This window comes from Lynx canadensis, chromosome X, assembly GCF_007474595.2.
Source record: "Lynx canadensis isolate LIC74 chromosome X, mLynCan4.pri.v2, whole genome shotgun sequence".
In the NCBI taxonomy this organism is placed as follows: domain Eukaryota; kingdom Metazoa; phylum Chordata; class Mammalia; order Carnivora; family Felidae; genus Lynx; species Lynx canadensis.
Window position 1 is genome coordinate 41,143,159 of NC_044321.2, and position 18,893 is coordinate 41,162,051.

Consider the following 18,893-nt stretch of genomic DNA (forward strand, 5'->3'; position numbering starts at 1 on the left):
TTGAGCAAACAGCAGGGGTTGAGGTGGGGAAAGAAGGGCCATGTGACTCAAAGGCATTCAGGCTCTTTAATGTCTGGGGAGGCAGGGAAGAAGTCAATGGTGAGGTGTCTCCGGGAAATTCTGCAGGCCTTGCAGTTCTCTAAGCCCCTGAAAAAAGAGGACAGAAGAGATTGAACAGAGACTGGGTCCAGGCCCCATCCCAGGCTTGCTCTGACCTCCCCTCCCTCAGAGCCAGCCTGGCTCCAGCTTGGCTCCAGCTTAGAGAGAAAGATGGTCTTTCTCGTCCCTGGCTCTCTCCCTTCCTCAGGTCACCACCCTGAACACATTCGGAGACAGAGTCTGGGAGTGGGGTGAGCTGCTCTCACCTCTAGCAACATGTGGATATGGGCCTTGATATTCATGGAGTCCTTGGTGAGGCTGTCGCTGAGCCTGGAGAAAAGAAACAAGAAAGGGCGAAGTGGGCCCCACTTAGGCTCATGAGGATGCTGCTTCCTCATCACTTCAAGAACTACCTGTGTCCTGGATGACTTCCATGTGGCAGGTGGAACCTACTGCCTCACCTGCTCCTATGTGGAGATGCCCTGCCACCACCTGGACTGCACTGATTCAGAGACATTTATTGAATCCCCTGATCTATGCCAGGCACTTTTAGGGACTGGGGAGAGAACAACAAACGCAACAAACACAAATCTCAGCCTTATGGAGCTCGAGTTCTCATTAAGAGGGACAAATGGTGGAATGACATACAGAGTGTGTCGGATGGCTATAAGTAAAATGAAAAAGTCAAATGATAAGAGACGATAAGGAGTGCGGGAGTGGGGCTACAATTCTAATTAGAGTACTTACAAATGACTGTACTGAGAAACATTTGACTAAAGACTTAAAGAAGTGGACCACGTGGATCTATGGAAGATGAATGTTCTGGACACAAGGGCCAGCACATGCAAAGGTGTGAGTGTACCTGGCATGTCTGAAGCACAGCAACGAGGCCAGTGTGGCTGGAGAAGAATAAGCGAAGGGGGACTGTAGGAGGGGAGGTCAGAGAGGTAAGCCGGGGAGGCAATCGTGTAAAACCCACCAGGCCATGGTAAGGACTCTGACTTTTACTCTAAGTGAGGTGGGAGCCAAGGGAGGCTTGTGATCAGAGAAGGAATGTGAACCGACTAGGGTTTAAGAGGATCCACCTGGCCACTTTGTGGAGGACTGGGGATAAGGAAAGCTAGTGTGGGAGCAGGAAGTCCAGTGAGAAGGCTACTGTAATAGTCCAGGTGAGAGATGGAGACTCAGACCGTAGTGACAGCAGCTGAGGTGATGAGAAGTGACTGGATTTGGAACATACTTGGAAGGTAGGGTCAACAGGATTTAGCAAAGGTTGGATGTCAGTTGTAAGCGGACTCAAAGAAGATGCCAAAGCCTAAACCTGGAAGCTTAACTGGGCCTAACTGGGAAGCTGGAGTTGTCTGAAACCACTCTGGCTCTTGACTGCGGAGTTACATAAACCAGTCAATTCCTTATATCTTAATGTTTGTTTATTTTTGACAGAGAGACAGACAGACAGAGCATGAGCAGGGGAGGGGCAGAGAGAGAGGGAGACACAGAATCCAAAGCAGGCTCCAGGCTCCGAGCTGTCAGCACAGAGCCCGCCGCAGGGCTTGAACTCACAGCGAGATCATGACCTGAGCCGAAGTCTGACGCTTAACTGACTGAGCCATCCAGGTGCCCCTCAATTCCTTATATCTTAGAAGCCAACTGGGATCAGTCTCACTCAAAAGAATCCTAACTGATACCAAAGGTCAAGGAAGGCCCTTTTGAAGAATGAAGAATGAGTAAGAGTTAAACAGTAAGAGGGTCTTTTCCCCCCAAAAGGCCAAGAGGCAGGAAAGAGCTTTTGGAAGAGCTGTTCAGGAAGTCAGAGTGTTAGGAATTAAGTGAATGGTGGACAGAAAGTCCAAGATAAGGTCTAAAAGGTAGGAAGGGGCTAGATCACGCAGGGTCTTGATACTGTGATAAGGAGAAATATGGATTTTATTGTGCTGAGCTATCACAGAAGTCAATTTTAGGCAAATTAAATACAGTAAGAAAAGTATAACAACATAGAATGTTGAATTGGAAAAAAAAAAACAGTATTTTAAACCCATTTGTATATCAATGTCTCCCAAATTTATATTTTCAGTCCAGACCCCTCTCCTGAACTCCAGCCTTGGGGGTTTTAACCACATCTTCAAAAACTTCCAATGTTAAACAAGCACCCCATGCTTAACAGGTCCTAGACTGAACTCCTGATCTTCCCCATCCAAATCTTCCCCTTCTCTATCTTCTCCCTCTCAGATAATGGCAACTGCATCCTTCCAGTTATTCAGCCCAAAACTCTTATACCCCACATCCTATCAGGCATTCTATTTAAAACTACAATCGCTCCATCCTAGGCAATGTGTCTTTTCCTTTCACTATTAAAGTATAATTGGTACAGAACAGAGTTTCAGGGGTACAACAATGAGTCAATATTTATACACATTGTGAAATGATCACCACAATAATACTAGTTACCACCTGTTACCATACAAAGTTACAAAAAAAAGTTTTCCCAGTGTTTCTTCTCTCCATTCCATGCTTTTCTCTGTAGCACAGTCAACCTGTGTGACATACTGTATCATTTACTTATTTTTTATTATCTGGCTCCCCTGACTAGATAAGCTGTGTAAGGGCAGAGAACAGATCGGTCTGCTTTGTGCCCTGATGTATCCCTAGGAACCAAACAGTGCATGGCACATAGTAGTCACCCAACGTACGCTGAATAAATAATTAAGTAACTACTCTGTTCAAAGGAACCTGTCCTCAGAAGATGGTTGAGTCTATGTTTAAAGACAAGAAATAGGGGTGCTTGGGTAGTTCAGTCGGTTCAGTGTCTGACTCTTGATTTCTGCTCAGGTCATGATCCAAGGGTCGCAGGATCAGACCCTGCGTTGGGCTTTGTGCTCAGTGTGGAGCCTGCTTAAGATTCTCCCTCTCTCTCTCTCTCCCTCTGACCCTCTCCCTGACTCCTGGCACTATTTAAAAAAAAACACAAAAAAAGGCAAGAAATAAATGAAGCCTGGTATTGTCAGAGAGCAAGAATGCTTTCAAGAATATCTGGGGTAAGGGCCCCTGGGTGACTCAGTCAGTTAAGCATCCAGCTCTCGATTTTGGCTCAGGTCATGATCTCATGGTTTTGTGAGTTTGAGCCCTATGTGGGTCTTTGTGCTGACAGCCTGTTTGGGATTCTCCCTCTTTCTGTTCTTCCCGTGCTCATGCTCTCTGTCTCTGTCTCTCTAAATAAATAAATAAATAAATAAATAAATAAATAAATAAATAAATAATTAAAATTTAAAAAATAAAAAAAACTAAAATAAACTCACAAAAAACATATTAAAAAAAATATCTGGGGTGGTACTCAAAGAACAGAGCAGTGAACCTGATCAGATTCTAAGGGCAATTTGAACATCAATGAAAATAACAAAATTAGTTAATGGTACAAGCTTAGTCTATGAAAGGCTATGAGTTGCAACATTTTTTAAAAAGGAGAAAAATACAAAGTCTACCAAATGCTAGTTGTAACACAAATGGAAGATGTTTATTTTTTTGCTACTGACTTAAATATGTAAGGCAGTGTTAATGGTCAAATAGTTATTCTGTCTCTCCTTTTTAAATTAATTATTTATTTATTTATTTATTTTTAAAGTTTGAGAGTGAGTGAGTAGAGGAGGGGCAGAGAGAGAGGGAGAAAGAGGGAATCCTGAGCAGGTTACACACTGTCAATGTGGAGCCCAACACAGGGCTTGAACCCATGAACTATGAATGAGATCATGACCTGAGTCGAAACCAAGAGTCAGACATTTAACCGACTGAGCCACCCAGGTGCCCGCCCCAAATTCTTTTTTTTTTAAAGATTTTATTTATATTTTATTAAAAAAAAATTTTTTTTAATGTTTATTTATTTTTGAGACAGAGAGAGACAGAGCATGAACGGGGGAGGGGCAGAGAGAGGGAGACACAGAATCCGAAATAGGCTCCAGGCTCTGAGCTGTCAGCACAGAGCCCGACGCGGGGCTTGAACTCACTGACCGCGAGATCATGACCTGAGCCGAAGTCGGCCGCTCAACCAACTGAGCCACCCAGGCGCCCCAAAAGATTTTATTTTTAAGCAATCTCTATACCCAACGTGGGGCTCAAACCCACAACCCTGAGATCAAGAGTTGCATGCCCCACTAACTGAGCCAGCCAGGCACCCCTATTCTCTGTCTCTTCTATAGTTACACGTCTCTTTATGGTGTGGATGTGTATTCTTTTCTGTGTAATCAAGAAGAATATACACAAAGATAAGATCCTCCCGCTCCCCCCAAAATAATATTAAGAATAGGAAGGACTGACAGGCCATTTGGTTACATAAAAAAACAGAGGGGGAGTGGAGAGGGGAAGTTAGTTCAAAGTGAGTTGCAAGTAAAAAAGTCTTTTCAAAATGAGAGTGAACTACCCCACAAATTTTCATCTCCTAGAAAGATTAAACTTCTAGAAGCCTTACTAATTACAATAAACTAATAAATGATTCAATCACATTTCTCATCACAATAACCAACCAGGCACTGACAATATATTTATTAAAAATTTTTAAAAAATGTTTATTTATTTTTGAGAGAGAAAAAGAGAGGGAGAAGAGCAGGGGATGGGCGGTAAGGGGGCGGGGGGAGTCCCAAGCAGGCTCTGCGCTGACAGTGGAGGGCTCGGTCCCACAAACCATGGGATCATGACCTGAGCCGAAATCAAGAGCTGGACTCAACCAAATGAGTCACCCAGGTGCCCCAGGTACATTTTGGGGGAAAGACGGCAAGTCTCAAAAAAAATTAAAATCTACCTGAAGGCTCAGGAATCCTGTGACATACAAAGGAAAGCTTTGTTATAAATAAAACAAATGGATGTGGTCTAAATGACCAGTAGTTCAGAACTGTGTTGGCCCATGAAAGCAGCCCCTTGACCCCTCCACCAATTGGTCTGATCACTAAGATTAAGAAATCTCAGCAGGTCTGAGGCTCTTTTGGGTCTACTAACACCGAAACCCTGGAAAGGTTTGAAAAGAGAAGAATCACTAAAACCACAAGAGAGGCAATGCTGGAAGAAATGAATGTAGGAATAAATATAACCCAGAAGGAATTTTAGATGAGTGGTATTCACTCTTGTGAGATGATATTAATCTAAATGCATTGCTCAGTGTCCCCTCTCTTGGCAATTTTGCTACATGGCAGTCACAGTGGTCCTCTTGCCAGGAAGGCTCTTCCCCAGATAGCCCCTGGGAGGCCTTCCTTAGCTACATTTCAAACCTCTCATCCACACTCCCAATTTCCCTTCCCTGTACAAAGCCTTAAACTCAATTGGAGCCCATACTTTCTCCCCACATTACCTCCCTGCTGCCATCACCAGAAATCTGCTTCAATCCCCACTTCAATCTGTTTCCAACGTACCCTTTTTTAAAAAAAAAAAAGTTTGTTTATTTTTGAGAGAGAGAAAGAGTGCGAGCTGGGGAAGGTCAGAGAAAGAGGGAGACACAGAATTTGAAGCAGGCTCCAGGCTCTGAGCTGTCAGCACAGAGCCCAACGCGGGGCTCGAACTCACTGCAAGATCAGGACCTGAGCTGAAGTCGGACACTCAACCGACTGAGCCACCCAGGTGCCCCTCCAACATTCGACAAACACAGAATGCCTACTTTATGCCATGTACTATTCTGGTCACTTGGGGGTATGGACAAAATATCTCCCTTTGTTAAACTTACATCCTAATGGGCAAAGGCAATGAATTTTAGAAAGAAGTAAAATTACACAGTAAACATTGAGAGGTCATAAGTAGAACAAGGGAGGGGAATGAGGAGAGCCAGGGGTCGTGATTTGACAGTTAGGCTACGGAAGTCCTCATTGAGGAGGTGACATTTGAGAAAGACTTAAACTGAGTTAGGGGAAAGGAAGCCAGGCGTGTACCTGGGGAAAGAGTGTTACAGGCAGAGAGCACAGTCCCTGCAGTCAGGTGGGCTCGTTCTGAGGGTGTTTAAAGAAGCCTGGGAAGGTCAGTGTGGTGAGAGCACAGTGGATGAGCAGACAACTTAGGAGGAGGTGAAGTCAGAGATAGTTTGTTTTACTGTTACTGATTTATAGGCCAAAACCTCCTGGATCTGGTCAAAATTAGGCCTTCAAGGGACCCTTCTGTCTGCCTCCCCGCCACCAAGTATGGAGCCTGGCATACAGCAGAGAGCCAACAAATGTTTGTGTGGATGGACAATACAAAGACCATTTATTGAGTGCTTACTATGTACTATACTTGGGGCTCAGCTTTGTATCTCCACTGTCCTCAGCCCTAGCCTTGAGGAGGAGGGGAGATGGGCCCTGAAGTATCATCCCAGGCAGCCATGGGGAAAGGGAGAAGGGTGTTGCAAATGGTGGTATTTTAGACACTATCCTCATAGAATGGACTTACTCTGTGAGGAGGTTGCTCTTACGATCAATGAACTTGAGGGCTTCTGCCAGAGTCAACTCCAGGAAAAAACCATATCCAAGGGCCACATAGATTCGTGAAGTGTCTGGGCTGAGGAAACAATGGTTAGAGGAAGAGCGGGATGTCCTTATCACTGCATACTATACAGTTTATTAGAGATGGGTTTTTTTTTTAATCCCCTCCTCCCCCTTCCCCAAATTGAAGCTCTGGGAGGGCAGGGATTTTGTCCTATTTGATTTACTGTCACATCCCCAGCACTTAGCACAGTGTCTGGTAAATAGCAAATAGTCAAAAAAATATCTGTTGAATGAAGAGGGGAGCTGAACCCTGTGGGCTCATAGGGGCAGGTAGACACTCACACAACTGTGTCAACGAAGAAGTTACAGCCCAAATCCACCTGCATATATAACTCCGAGGGCTTAGCTTCCTGTGGGGCCAGGGAAAAAGAGGTAGGGGTCAGTGGTCAACTTTTAGGTCAGCTGACAGGTTTTGGTCTGGGGTCTCTCCTCCCATCCCCCTCCCTTGTCCACATACACCAAAATGGTACCAAACCTTGGTGTCTTTACCTGAAGTCGCTCAATGACATTTCTCAGTTGAAGGTATTTGGCCAGCTGCTCATATACCTTGTCACGATGGTCCAGGACTTTTCTGATGGGACAAGAGGAGAATGGTGACCAACAGGAAGCCCTGGCCCTCTCAGAATACCTCACAGTATGACTCTGAGACCCTCATGTCACCATGCCCTAAAGAAGCATTTTAGTGCAGAAGTGAAGGTTTGGATTGTGAGTCAGACTGCTTGGGTTTGAATCTAGGCTCTCTTTTTTGACTAGTCGTGTGACTTTGGCAAGTAAGTAACCTCTTTAGGTCCCAATTTACCTACCTATAAAATAGGGATGACAATTATTACCTCAGAGTCATAAAGAGAATTACATGAGAGTTTACTATAAAGCACTTATAGGGGTGCCTGGGTGGCTCAGTGGGTTAAGCATCTGACTCTTGATTTGGGCTCAGGTCATGATCTCACAGTCGTGAGACTGAGCCCCAAGTTGGCTGCCCACTGAGCGTGGAGCCTGTTGGGGATACTCTGCCCCTCTGCTGCTTGCACACTCTCTCTCAAAAATAACATAAAAAGAGCACTTAAAATAGTGCCTGCCAAATAGTAAGCTCTATGTATGTATTAGTTAATATTTATTAGTATTATTATTAAAAAATTTTTTAATGTTTAGTTTTGAGAGGGAGAGAGAGAGAGAGAGAGAGAACATGAGCAGGGGAGGGGCACAGAGAGAGAGAGAGAGAGAGAGAGAGAGAGAGAGAACTGTAGGTGGGATCCAGGCTCTGCGTTGTCAGCATAGAACCTGAGGTGGTCCTCGAACTCACAAACTGTGAGATCATGACCTGAGCCGAAGTCAGATGCTCAAGGACTGAGCCACCAAGGCGCCCCTATTTCTTAGTATTGTTATCACACTGCCAATGCCTCTTTCCAATCAGAATGTCCCATTCTCTAGAAAATTCCTCCATCTCTTTTAGGATGTTCAAGGTCCTATTTCTGAATACTCTATTTCCTACTCAGACTAGTAAGGATAGTAATAATTTTTCATGCTCATTGAGCCTGTAGTATCCATATTAAATTCTTTACAAGGAATGAACACAATAAAAACTCAAAACAACCCCCTGAGGAAGGTCCCATCAACTTTCCCATATCACAGATAAGAAAACTGAGGCACAAAAAGGCGAGACGGGGTACACCGTCTTCACAGGATGGAGAAACGGCCAAGCGAAGGATTCGAACCCAAGAACTACCGGTTTGGAACCCAACTCGGCCCGAGATGGGGGGCTGCACATGCGCGGACACACCCTCTGCTAAGACCGCCACATCCCAGTCCAGTCGCACCCCGGATGTCGTCGCCCCTCCTTCCCCGCTCGATGGGCGCACGGGGCCGACCTCCGAACGTCTTCCCCACCAATCAGAAGGCTAGGCCCTGACTTCAAACGCCCCGCCTCCCCACGTGGAACGTTCCAAACGCCCGGCCCTCCACACTGTCACTCACCGCAGGTCCCGCTGCAGCACGTCGCAGATGAAGGCCTCATAGCGCAGCACTTTCTCCCCTGTGGATTCCAGCGCCCGCCGTTTAGGGGGCGTCGCCATGATGGGCTCCTGAGGAATGTGAAGGGGGGGGGGCAGACCACGTTGATCACTCAGTTTGGCCTCAAGCACGGTACATCTGCACCCCCCTCAACAGCCGAAGTGGGCTCGTCCGACTCCTGCCAGGGGTTCTGCCTTCTGCCCCTCCCAACTCTGGGACCTTGCCACCCAGGGACACCCAAACGCGGCCCTCACCTTAGAGCCGCCGGCAATAAGAACAGTTGCTATAAACCGCGGCTTCCGGGTGGCGCGGGTGAATGACGTACGCTAAGGGCGAGGGCCAACCAAATAGCCAGGTGGGGAGGGGCCGCTCTGAAGGGATGAAAACCACCGAAGCAGAGGCGAGAAGGGCGGGGCTTTAGGGAATCCGGCGAGAGTACTAGACAGCAGCGTGTGGGAACAGGGATGCGCGCGGAGCCTGTGGGGACCGCGCGTGGCTCGCGGGGGCGGGCCTTAATGGGATTTGGCGGGTTCTGGGTGAGGCGGGGCGTGCAGGTGGAGGTAGAGAGAGAGTAAAGCGTTTGGTATTTAAAAGTCAGAGCTTCGGAAGCAGCCAGACAAGAATTGATTTTGGTTCTGGTTTGTAAAAAGGAGAGGGTACATCCCTGTGATCTATCGCCGTGGATTTGGATTCTTCACACGGGAGATTTGGGTTTGGCTCCCGGTAATGGGGATGGATGTGAGCATTAAAAAAATTTTTAATGGAGACAGAGGTCCTAAAATTCATCTTTGGTAACTCCGGCTTTGCAGCTCGCAATTCCATAACCAGGATCCGAGCAGATACTGACAGCACACTATGTCTATTACTTCATTTAGTAGAGGCGTCAAGTGGCGGGTCGCTGAAGTCCTCTGCTCGAGATCAGCTACTCTGTAGTTAGAAATAGTTCCAATGTCTTTATTTAAATGTGTAAACTTTTTATTCATTCGTATGCGCTGAAGCTAATGAATTTATTTTTCTATGTTCGATTTTCAAATAATAGCATCAAACCCAGCAAGTTCAGGCTGAGCCTAAAGGAGAACCCACATGCCAGATCCCTCAAATGCTACTCCCGCCTATAGGGCCTAGGGCACTCACCCCTACCAGGGAAGATTTCTCAGATACTTTGTGGGTTTCATGTGTAAAAGCAAGTTTTTCTTTCAAATGCTCAAAACCTAAGCAAGTTTTCTTTGTTCTTAGAACATGATTGTAAAAGAAATGTGATTTTAAAAAAATACGAAATTTTATAGAATGTCAATTACTCAATACATGTAAAAGATAAATGAGCAGGACATTAAACAGAGTGCACTTAGTTATGGATACCCTACCCCCCCACCCCATCTCCCTGGACATAAATGAACTCATCCGCTGATTGGCAGATGAGCTACATTTGCTGACATCCTGGCCCGCTACCCTAAAAGGGTTAGCTTTCTGCCACACCAGCAAAGACTCTCAGGACTCACGGTTCACACTCTGGGCTGGGAATCCATCCTGGGGAACAAGGTAAGCAGACGCTGACACAGCTGGGCCAGTATGGCCTTAGTCCCCTCCAGAGGTGTCCACCCTGAGCATCGCAGCATTTATAGAAGGTGGTCATTGGCTAGTCTGCAGAAGCTGCTTGAAATAGGCAAGAGGATGGTCGCATTTAGGATATGACTCTGCAGTGGAGTCAACATTCTCCCAGGCAGGTGCTCCACCAAGCACATCATCCACTTCTTTCAGCTTTGGATACTTTGTTTTGTTACCTTGCAGGTGATGTTGTGCAGGTAGGGGCAGGTGTTGCAGGCGAAGCGGCGGGAGCACTGTCCCTCCTCCACGATCAGCCCATTCCTCTAGTCCGGGCAGAAGAGCCAAGGGAACGTGCTAAAAAAAATTGTTTTTTCGGGGCGCCTGGGTGGCGCAGTTGGTTAAGCGTCCGACTTCAGCCAGGTCACGATCTCGCGGTCCGTGAGTTCGAGCCCCGCGTCAGGCTCTGGGCTGATGGCTCGGAGCCTGGAGCCTGTTTCCGATTCTGTGTCTCCCTCTCTCTCTGCCCCTCCCCCGTTCATGCTCTGTCTCTCTCTGTCCCAAAAATAAATAAACGTTGAAAAAAAAATTAAAAAAAAATTGTTTTTTCTAAATCTTGCTACATATAGTTAAAGTTGCATTTGGTGTGATTGAAACAGACTCCAGGTAGTTAGACAACTATTACTGAGTTAATCTACAATATATTCCTGTGGGGTAAAAAAGGGTGTTATACTTATCATCTTTATTTAACACAAAAGAACACAGAGTTCTGATGAGCTGGAGATGGGTCTCTGCAAATCTATTAAGTTACATTTCACAGAAACGTTTTTTTACTTTTTAAAAACATGTTTCCAACTTTATTTTTACATTTCAAACCTACAGAAAAGCTGGCAGTGAACACCCATATAGCCTGCATTTAGACTCGCCAAATGTTAATATTTGACCGTATTTGCTTTCTCTGTTTCCAGACTCAGCAATAATTATTGACATGACTACATAGAATTCCACGTTTTAGACGACCTCAGATTAAAAAAAAAATTCTAACATTTATTTATTTTTGATAGAGAGAGAGCGAGCGAGCACGGGCGTGAGTGGGGGAGGGGCAGAGAGAGAGGGAGACACAGAATCCAAAGCAAGTTCCAGGCTCTGAGCTGTCAGCACAGAGCCCAACAGGATGGCCTCAGATTTTTGAGCCACTCCTATGTTATTGGATGTTTGGATGTGTCCAGTTTTTTCTGTGGTTAACACCCAGGATGGGCTAACAGTCTTTGCTTTCCTATTTTTGTATAATACTATGATTATTTCCTCATGATAAATCTCTCAAGGTAAAAGTATTGATCTAAAGGATGTCACTGCATTGTAAACCAAGTATTGACAATTGTACACATATTTCCAGTAACAAACTTCCTCATCTAAGCTCTACATCATTGGTTTGCTGACCTTTGATGTTTTTCTACAGCCTGCAGTCCAAGAACACTGGTTTCACTTTTTTAAATGCTTGAAGAAAGTAAAAAGAATATTTTGTGACATGTGAAAATTCTATAAAATTCAAGTTTCAGTGTCCAATAATAAAGTTTTATTGGAACACAGCTATACTCATGTCTGTGGATGCTTTCATGCTTCTAGTGGTAGAGTAGTTGCCAAAGAGACCATGTGGCCTGAAAACCCTAAAGTATTTACTATCTGGCCTTTTATTTTTTTTAATGTTTATTTATTTATTTTGAGAGAGGGAGAGAGAGCCAGAGAGAGAGAGGAAGAGAAAGAATCCCAAGCAGGCTCTGCGCTGTTAGCGTATATAGTCTGACGTGAGGCTCAATCTCATGAACGGTGAGATCATGACCTGAGCCGAAATGAGGACCTGGACGCTTAACCGACTGAGCCACCCAGGCGACCCACTATCTGGCCTTTTATAGGAAAAGTTTGCCAACCTCAATCATGTCAGCTCTATACAACCATGTTAATCACCAATACGTATGTTGGAGCTCTAAGTATGTGGGCCTACCAAGCTTCAACTGGTGACCTCTCACCTGGCTTACGGATACGGGTGTTTTCAGGCTGGTGCTTCTGGGAGGTATGAGGCCGACACTGTCTGTCATCTCCATTTGTATTTTCTCTCCCTCGCAGCCAACCCCTGCCCACAAGCCTCCCCCGGCTTTGACTTAGAGATCTCTGTCTTGCCCTTACCTAAGAAGAGCAAGAAATGACTGAGGCCCAGATGAATTAGAGCTAAACTCTTGATTCACTGCCTCCTTTATTTTCCACTGGGTATTTGGAACCCGTTAAGAATACATCTCATAAAATTGAAAAATAAAGGTAGGCTCACAAAAAGTATAAAGCAAGTAGAAAATTAACGTCAGGGGAAATTGGGATGTAGGTATGAAATTCTCTTCCGTGCTTAGCTGTGAATTTGTCTCTAAGCTTCCGACAGCAGTAGCAAAAAGGGAAATGAGGTTAGTTATGTGACGGGTATTGCCCACGAGGAAAAAGCATACCAGTTCATCAGCAGAAGGATATATTTCATGCCATTCACCAGGAAACAATAAAATTAGAACTCTCCCTCACTTCCTACACTAAAATAAGTTCCAGGTGGATTAAAGATTTAAATGTAAAAATGGAACCATCAGTGTGCTAGAAGGAAAAAATGGGAGAACATTTTTTATTATTATCTTAGAGTGAAGTCCCTTCTAGTCATGACATAAAGTTCGGAAGTCATGAGAGAATATATTGACACACTGTATTCATAAATTTTTTTGTTGCTTAGAAATATTTTATTTTACATAGACTTATCAGACCATAGACTAATGTTAATAGCATCATTATTCTATGCAATTTTAAAAATACATATAAATATACTGTATATCTAAAGTGATTAATTTAACCAGTTCCCTGTGTAGACATTTAAATTATTTAGTTTTCCTGTATCAGAAACCATAAACATGCTTTTGGCTAATCTCTATGTACGAGTCTAATTTTTTTATTAATTTTTTAATGTTTATTTAATTTCAAGAGAAAGAGACAGAGCAGGAGTGGGGGAGGGGCAGAGAGAGAGGGAGACACAGAATCCAAATCAGGCTCCAAGCTCTGAGCTGTCAGCACAGAGCCCGATCTGGGGCTCGAACCCACGAACCGCGAGATCATGACGTGAGCCAAAGTTGGCTGCTTAACCATCTGAGCCACCCAGGGGCCCCTATGAGTCTAATTTTTAAAAAGTTTTTTATTATGGAATCTTTCAAACATATACAAAAGGGTAAGGAAAAGTGTAATAAATCCCCATGAATCCATCATTTAGCTTCAAGAATTATCAACATACAGCAATCTCATCTCATTTATACCATTCCATTGTCCTCTCTCACTTATTGAAGCAAATCTCAGATATGATACCATTTATCCTTAGATAATTCAGTGTGTACTTCTAAAAGATAAGCACTCTTTATAAAAACTGTGGTTGTCTCATGTTTAAACCATATGTGTGTTGTAGAAAAAATTGGGAATAGTAGATAACTGTGTTAGTTTTCCATTGCTGTGTAACAATTTACCCATCGTGTTCATAAAATTAATGTATGCAGGGTTAACCTTAAAAACCCTGAGGCCAAATGGCAGATTGCAAAAAAAAAAAAAACCAAAAAAACAAAAAAACCATTTGCAACAGATGCAGTCAATGGCTGGTTAATTAATACATAAAGTACTACAAATCTATACAAAAGCCCAACAATTTAGAAGAAACAAGACAGACACAATTCACAGATATGCAAATCACTTTTGAATACATGAAAATGTGTTCATGCTCGATCATAATAGAGAAATGCAAAATAAAACATGTGAAATGCTGTTTTTCATCTACAGGGTGGAAAAGACCAGAAGGGTTTATAATATACTGTTGGTGTCACAGCTTAAGTTCTTCAGGAAGCAGATACTGACATGGGGGTTAGAAGTCCAGGTCTATAGGGCATCCGTGAAAGAAAAAGGGGCAAAGCAGGATTGAGCCGAGGGACGTTCAGACCATGATGCCAACCTGACAAACATGGATCTCCACATGGAGCTCCAGAGCAAAGATTGTCCGTTAGGGGAGTCCCACCTAGTCCTTTGAATCTCCTCATTGCTCGGTCATTGCCTAGAGACAGCCCTGCCGATAGCTGGACCCTGGTGTGAGAGCTGAGGTGAAGCCCAGTGGAGCTAACTGGAGACTGAGTCTCAAGTAACCCCGCTTCTCACAGCTGGGCCCTGAGCCCTTCCCTGAAGAGGAATCTGAGAAGCTCCTCTCCACGTTGGCTGCGGTTGACAGGTATGCGGGGAGGCTAATACTGTTACATACTTGGGGAGTAAATACAGAAGTACTTTTTAAAAATTTTACCTTTCTTGGGGCCCCTGGGTGGCTCGGTCAGTTAGGCAGCCGACTTTGGCTCAGGTCATGATCTCACGGTCTGTGGGTTCGAGCCCTGCATCGGGCTCTGTGCTGGCAGCTGGGAGCCTGGAGCCTGCTTCCGATTCTGTGTCTCCCTCTCTCTCTCTCTGCCCCTCCCCTGCTTGCTCTCTGTCTCTTTCTCAAATAATAAACATTAAAAAAATTTTTTTTTAATTTTACTTTTCTTTATTGTGGTGAAACACACGTACTATAAAATTAACCATTTTAGCCATTTTTAAGTTTGCTTCAGCGGCATTAAGTACGTTCACATTTTTGTGCACCCATCACCACCATCTGTCCCCAGAACTTTTTCGTCTGGAATATCTTTTACCAGTTTAAAGTATACTTACTTTTTGATCTATGAATTCTGCTTCTGGGAATTCATCTTATAGGTATATTAACACCATTATGTATCAAAGTATTACCGGAGCATGCATGGCAGCGTTGTGTGTATAGCAAAATACTGGAAACAAGCCAAGTGTCCATGAATAGTGGACGGGTCTAATTAATTAAGGTACACCTATACAAAAGAACACGAACAATTTGCCAGAAAGTTGTGATCCGGTGCCTGGATGTACCTAACAACATGACCTCAAAATAATACATTTTTAAAAATAAAATTCTAAAACGTCTTTTACTAGTTCTTGTCAGCCAGGTCACCTAGCAAAAACTTCTCTCTGTCTTTGTTTCTCTAGGAGCATATTTTTGTTTCATTAAAATTTTTTTTTGTTTAAAAATAATTATTGCTTCACCAGGATTTGGAAAGATAGCACAGGGAATTCCTGTATACACTTTGCCCGGTTTCCTATAGTGGTTAAATCGTATATAACTATAGTACAGTGTCAAACAAAGGAAGCTATCTGACGTCAGTCCAATGTGTGTGTGTAGCTCTGTGCTCTTTTATTATGGGTGCACATTCGATGAACCTCTACTACAATGCAGAAATATCCTCTCACTGTAATGATCTGCCTCATGCTACCCTTTTGTAGTCACCCCTACCCCTCTTCCCGCTATCCCTAACTCCTCACAGCCACTACTCTGTTTTCCATGTCATAATTTTCTATACTTTATAATTCCTATAAGTTTGTCATTTTGAGCATGTTTTATAAATAGAATTATACAGTATGTGTCCTTTTGAGATGCACTCTTTTTTTTTTTCTCATTCAGCGCAACACTCTGGAGATCCATCTAAGTTGCAGGTATTAATAGTTTCTTCCTTTTATTGCTGAGTAGTATTCCATGGTGTGGATGTATCACAGTGTATTTAACCATTCACATAGTCCTCACTTGGACATTTAGGGTGTTTCAAATTTTTGGCTAGTACAAACAAGGCTGCTATGAACGATTGTGTACAGGTTTTGTACTTAAGTTTCCGTGTCTGTAGGATTAATGTCCAGGAGAGCAACTGTTGGGCTGCAGGAGAAGTGTATGTTGAATTTCTTTAAGAAAATGTCAAACTATTTCCTAGAGTGTCTGTACCATTTTACATTCCCATCAGCAATGCATGAGAGATCCGATATCTCCTCACCCTCACTAGCATTTGGCATTGTCACTATTTTTTTAATCTGTTCTAATAGATGTGTAGTGATATCTCATTGTGGTCTTAGTTTTTATTTCCCTAATGGCTAATGATATAGAACACATTTTTATGGGCGCATTTTACCTATGTATATCATCTCCAAAAAATTATTTTGGGGGCGCTTGGGTGGCTCAGTCGGTTAAGTGTCAGGACTTCGGTTCAGGTCATGATCGCGCAGTTCGTGGGTTTGAGCCCCGCATTGGGCTCTGTGCTGACAGCTCAGAGCCTGGAGCCTGCTTCGGATTCAGTGTCTCCCTCTCTCTCTGCCCCTCCCCCGTTCATGCTCTGTCTCTCTCTGTCTCAAAAATAAATAAAAGTTAAAAAAATAATTTTTTTTAATTTTTAGAGAGGGAGTGTGTGTGTGTGGGGGGGAGGGGAAGGGAGGGAGAGAGAGAGAGAGAGAGAGAGAGAGAGAGAATCCCAAGCAGGCTCTGCACTGAGTGGGGCTCGATCCCACTACCATGGGATCATGACCTGAGCCAAAATCAAGAGTTGGATGCTTAACCAACTGAGCCACCCAGGCAACCCTGTATGTCATCTTTAAATTTTTTTTAATGTTTATTTATTTTTGAGAGAGAGAGACAGAGCATGAGCAGGGGAGGGACAGAGAGAGAGAGGGAGACACAGAATCCAAGGCAGGCTCCAGGCTCTGAGCTGTCAGCACAGAGCCCGACGCAGGGCTCGAACTCACAAATCGTGAGATCATGACCTGAGCTGAAGCCGGATGCTTAACCGACTGAGCCACCCAGGCACCCCCTGTATGTCATCTTTAATGAAATGTCTCTTCATGCCCTTTGCTTATTTATACATTATATCAATGGAATAATACAGTATGTAACCTTTTGGGATGGATTTTTTCACTCAGAAGTCCCTAGAGGTTCATCCAAGTTGTTGTATCAGTAGTTCAATCCTCTTTATTGCTGAGTAGTGTTCCATGGTGTGTATGACCATAGTTTAACCATTCACCTGTTGTAGAACATTTGGGTTGGTTACTATAAACATCAGGGGACAGGTTTTTATGTGGACATAAATTTTCATGTCTCTGGAATAAACACCCAAGAGTAAAATTGCTGGATCCATGTTTAATTTTATAAGAAACTGCCAAACTGGTTTCCAGACTGGCTGTATCATTTTACAGTCCCACCAGCAATGTATAAGCGACCCAGTTTCTCTGCATCCTCCCTAGCATTTGGTGTTGTCACTATTTTTTAAAATTTAATCATTCAGCTAGGTGTGTGCTGATATCTCATCATGGCCTTAGTTTGCATTTCTCTGATAGCCAGTAATATGGAACATATTGTCACATGCTTGTTTGTTATCTGTATATCCTTTTTGGTGAAACGTCTTTTTACGTCCTTTGCTCATCCTTTTCTAATTGGATTGGTTTTTTCCCCCTTTCTTAAAAACCTTTACTTTGAGACATCATGGAAAAATCTGACAGGTACACATGGAAAAGTAAGACATGATCACAGTTAAAAGTGAAGACAACCTAACCAGAAAGGTTTAATGACTGTCAGCTAATGTTGAAGCTAAAGTTCTGAGTGTGACATGCTTTGGGACTGAGAGGAATGGTAATTAGTATTCCTCTCCTTCCTCTTCACCCTCTCCTTCAGTAGAATCCACACCGACCTCCTCATAATCCTTCTCAAGGGCAGCCATGTCCTCACGGGCCTCAGAAAACTCTCCTTCCTCTATGCGCTTACCCACTACCAGTGAACAAAGGCATGCTTGGCATACATCAGGTCAAACTTGTAGTCCAGGTGAGCCCAGGCCTCAGTGATGGCTATGGTGTTGCTTAGCATGCACACAGCTCGCTGTACTTTGGCCAGGTCTCCACCAGGTACCACAGTGAGAGGCTGGTAATCAATGCCAACTTTGAAGCCAATGGGACACCAGTCTACAAACTGGATGCTGCACTTGGTCTTGATAGTGGCAATGGCAGCACTGACATCTTTGGGAACCATGTCGCCATGGTGCAACAGGCAGCAAGCCATGTGTTTACCATGGGGAGCGTCATATTTCACCACCTGATTGGCTGGCCCAAAGCATGCAGGTGTTCATGGTAGACTTCTCAGCAGAGGTGACAGGGGCATATGTGGCCAGAGGGAAGTGGATGTGGGGATAGGGCACCCGGTTGGTTTGGAATTCTGTTAGATGAACATTCAGGCCTCCATCAAATCTAAGGGAAATCTAAGGGAAGCAGTGATGGAAGACATAATCTGGCTAATAAGGCAGTTAAGGTTAGTGTAGGTTGCATGTTCAATACTGAGGTTTCTAAAACAGATGTCATAGATGGCCTCATTGTCTACCATAAAGGCACAATCAGAGGGCTCCAGGGTGGTATGGGTAGTGAGGATGGAGTTGTAGGGCTCAATCACAGGAGTGGAAACCTGGGGGGCTGGGTAAGTGGAGAACTCCAGCTTGGATTTCTTGCCATAATCGATGGAGAGATATTCCATGAGCAGGGATGTGAACCCGGAACCAGTTTCCCCTCCAAAGCTGTGGAAAAGCCAAGAAGCCCTGAAGACCTGTGCACTGGTAGGCCAATTTCCGAATTTGGTCCAAGACAAGGTCAATGATCATTTACCTTGATCACTGATCCTTGCCAGTGGTGTAGTACCTCAAGCATAGTTATTGGCGGCATCTCCCTTGCCTGTGGTGAGCTGCTCAGGGTGGAAGAGCTGGCGGTAGATGAAATGAGAACTTCATCAATGATTGTGGGTTCCAGGTCTACAAACACTGCCCTGGGCACATGCTTGCCAGCGCCCGTCTC

At 44.2% G+C, this 18,893-nt stretch overlaps 1 protein-coding gene, 1 long non-coding RNA gene and 1 pseudogene across 2 annotated transcripts in view; all 3 read right to left on the reverse strand.

Moving 5' to 3' along the window:
- Window positions 1–47: 47 nt before the first annotated feature.
- UXT (ubiquitously expressed prefoldin like chaperone) lies at window positions 48–8,902 on the reverse strand. The gene is made up of 7 exons (XM_030305895.1): window positions 8,852–8,902; window positions 8,562–8,668; window positions 7,080–7,161; window positions 6,873–6,940; window positions 6,496–6,603; window positions 366–429; window positions 48–147 (listed from the first exon to the last, which is right to left on the reverse strand). The coding sequence occupies exons 2-7, from the start codon at window positions 8,657–8,659 to the stop codon at window positions 94–96; spliced, it is 474 nt and encodes a 157-aa protein (XP_030161755.1). The 5' UTR covers window positions 8,660–8,668; window positions 8,852–8,902; the 3' UTR covers window positions 48–93.
- A 1,190-nt stretch (window positions 8,903–10,092) lies between these two features.
- Window positions 10,093–12,660, reverse strand: LOC115506762 (annotated as a pseudogene).
- Window positions 12,661–17,620: 4,960 nt separating this feature from the next.
- Window positions 17,621–18,893, reverse strand: part of LOC115507501 — a 5,761-nt gene continuing 4,488 nt past the window's right edge. The window contains exon 3 of the long non-coding RNA XR_003966672.2: window positions 17,621–17,809. This is a non-coding gene — a long non-coding RNA (uncharacterized LOC115507501). The remainder of the gene's footprint in view (window positions 17,810–18,893) is intronic.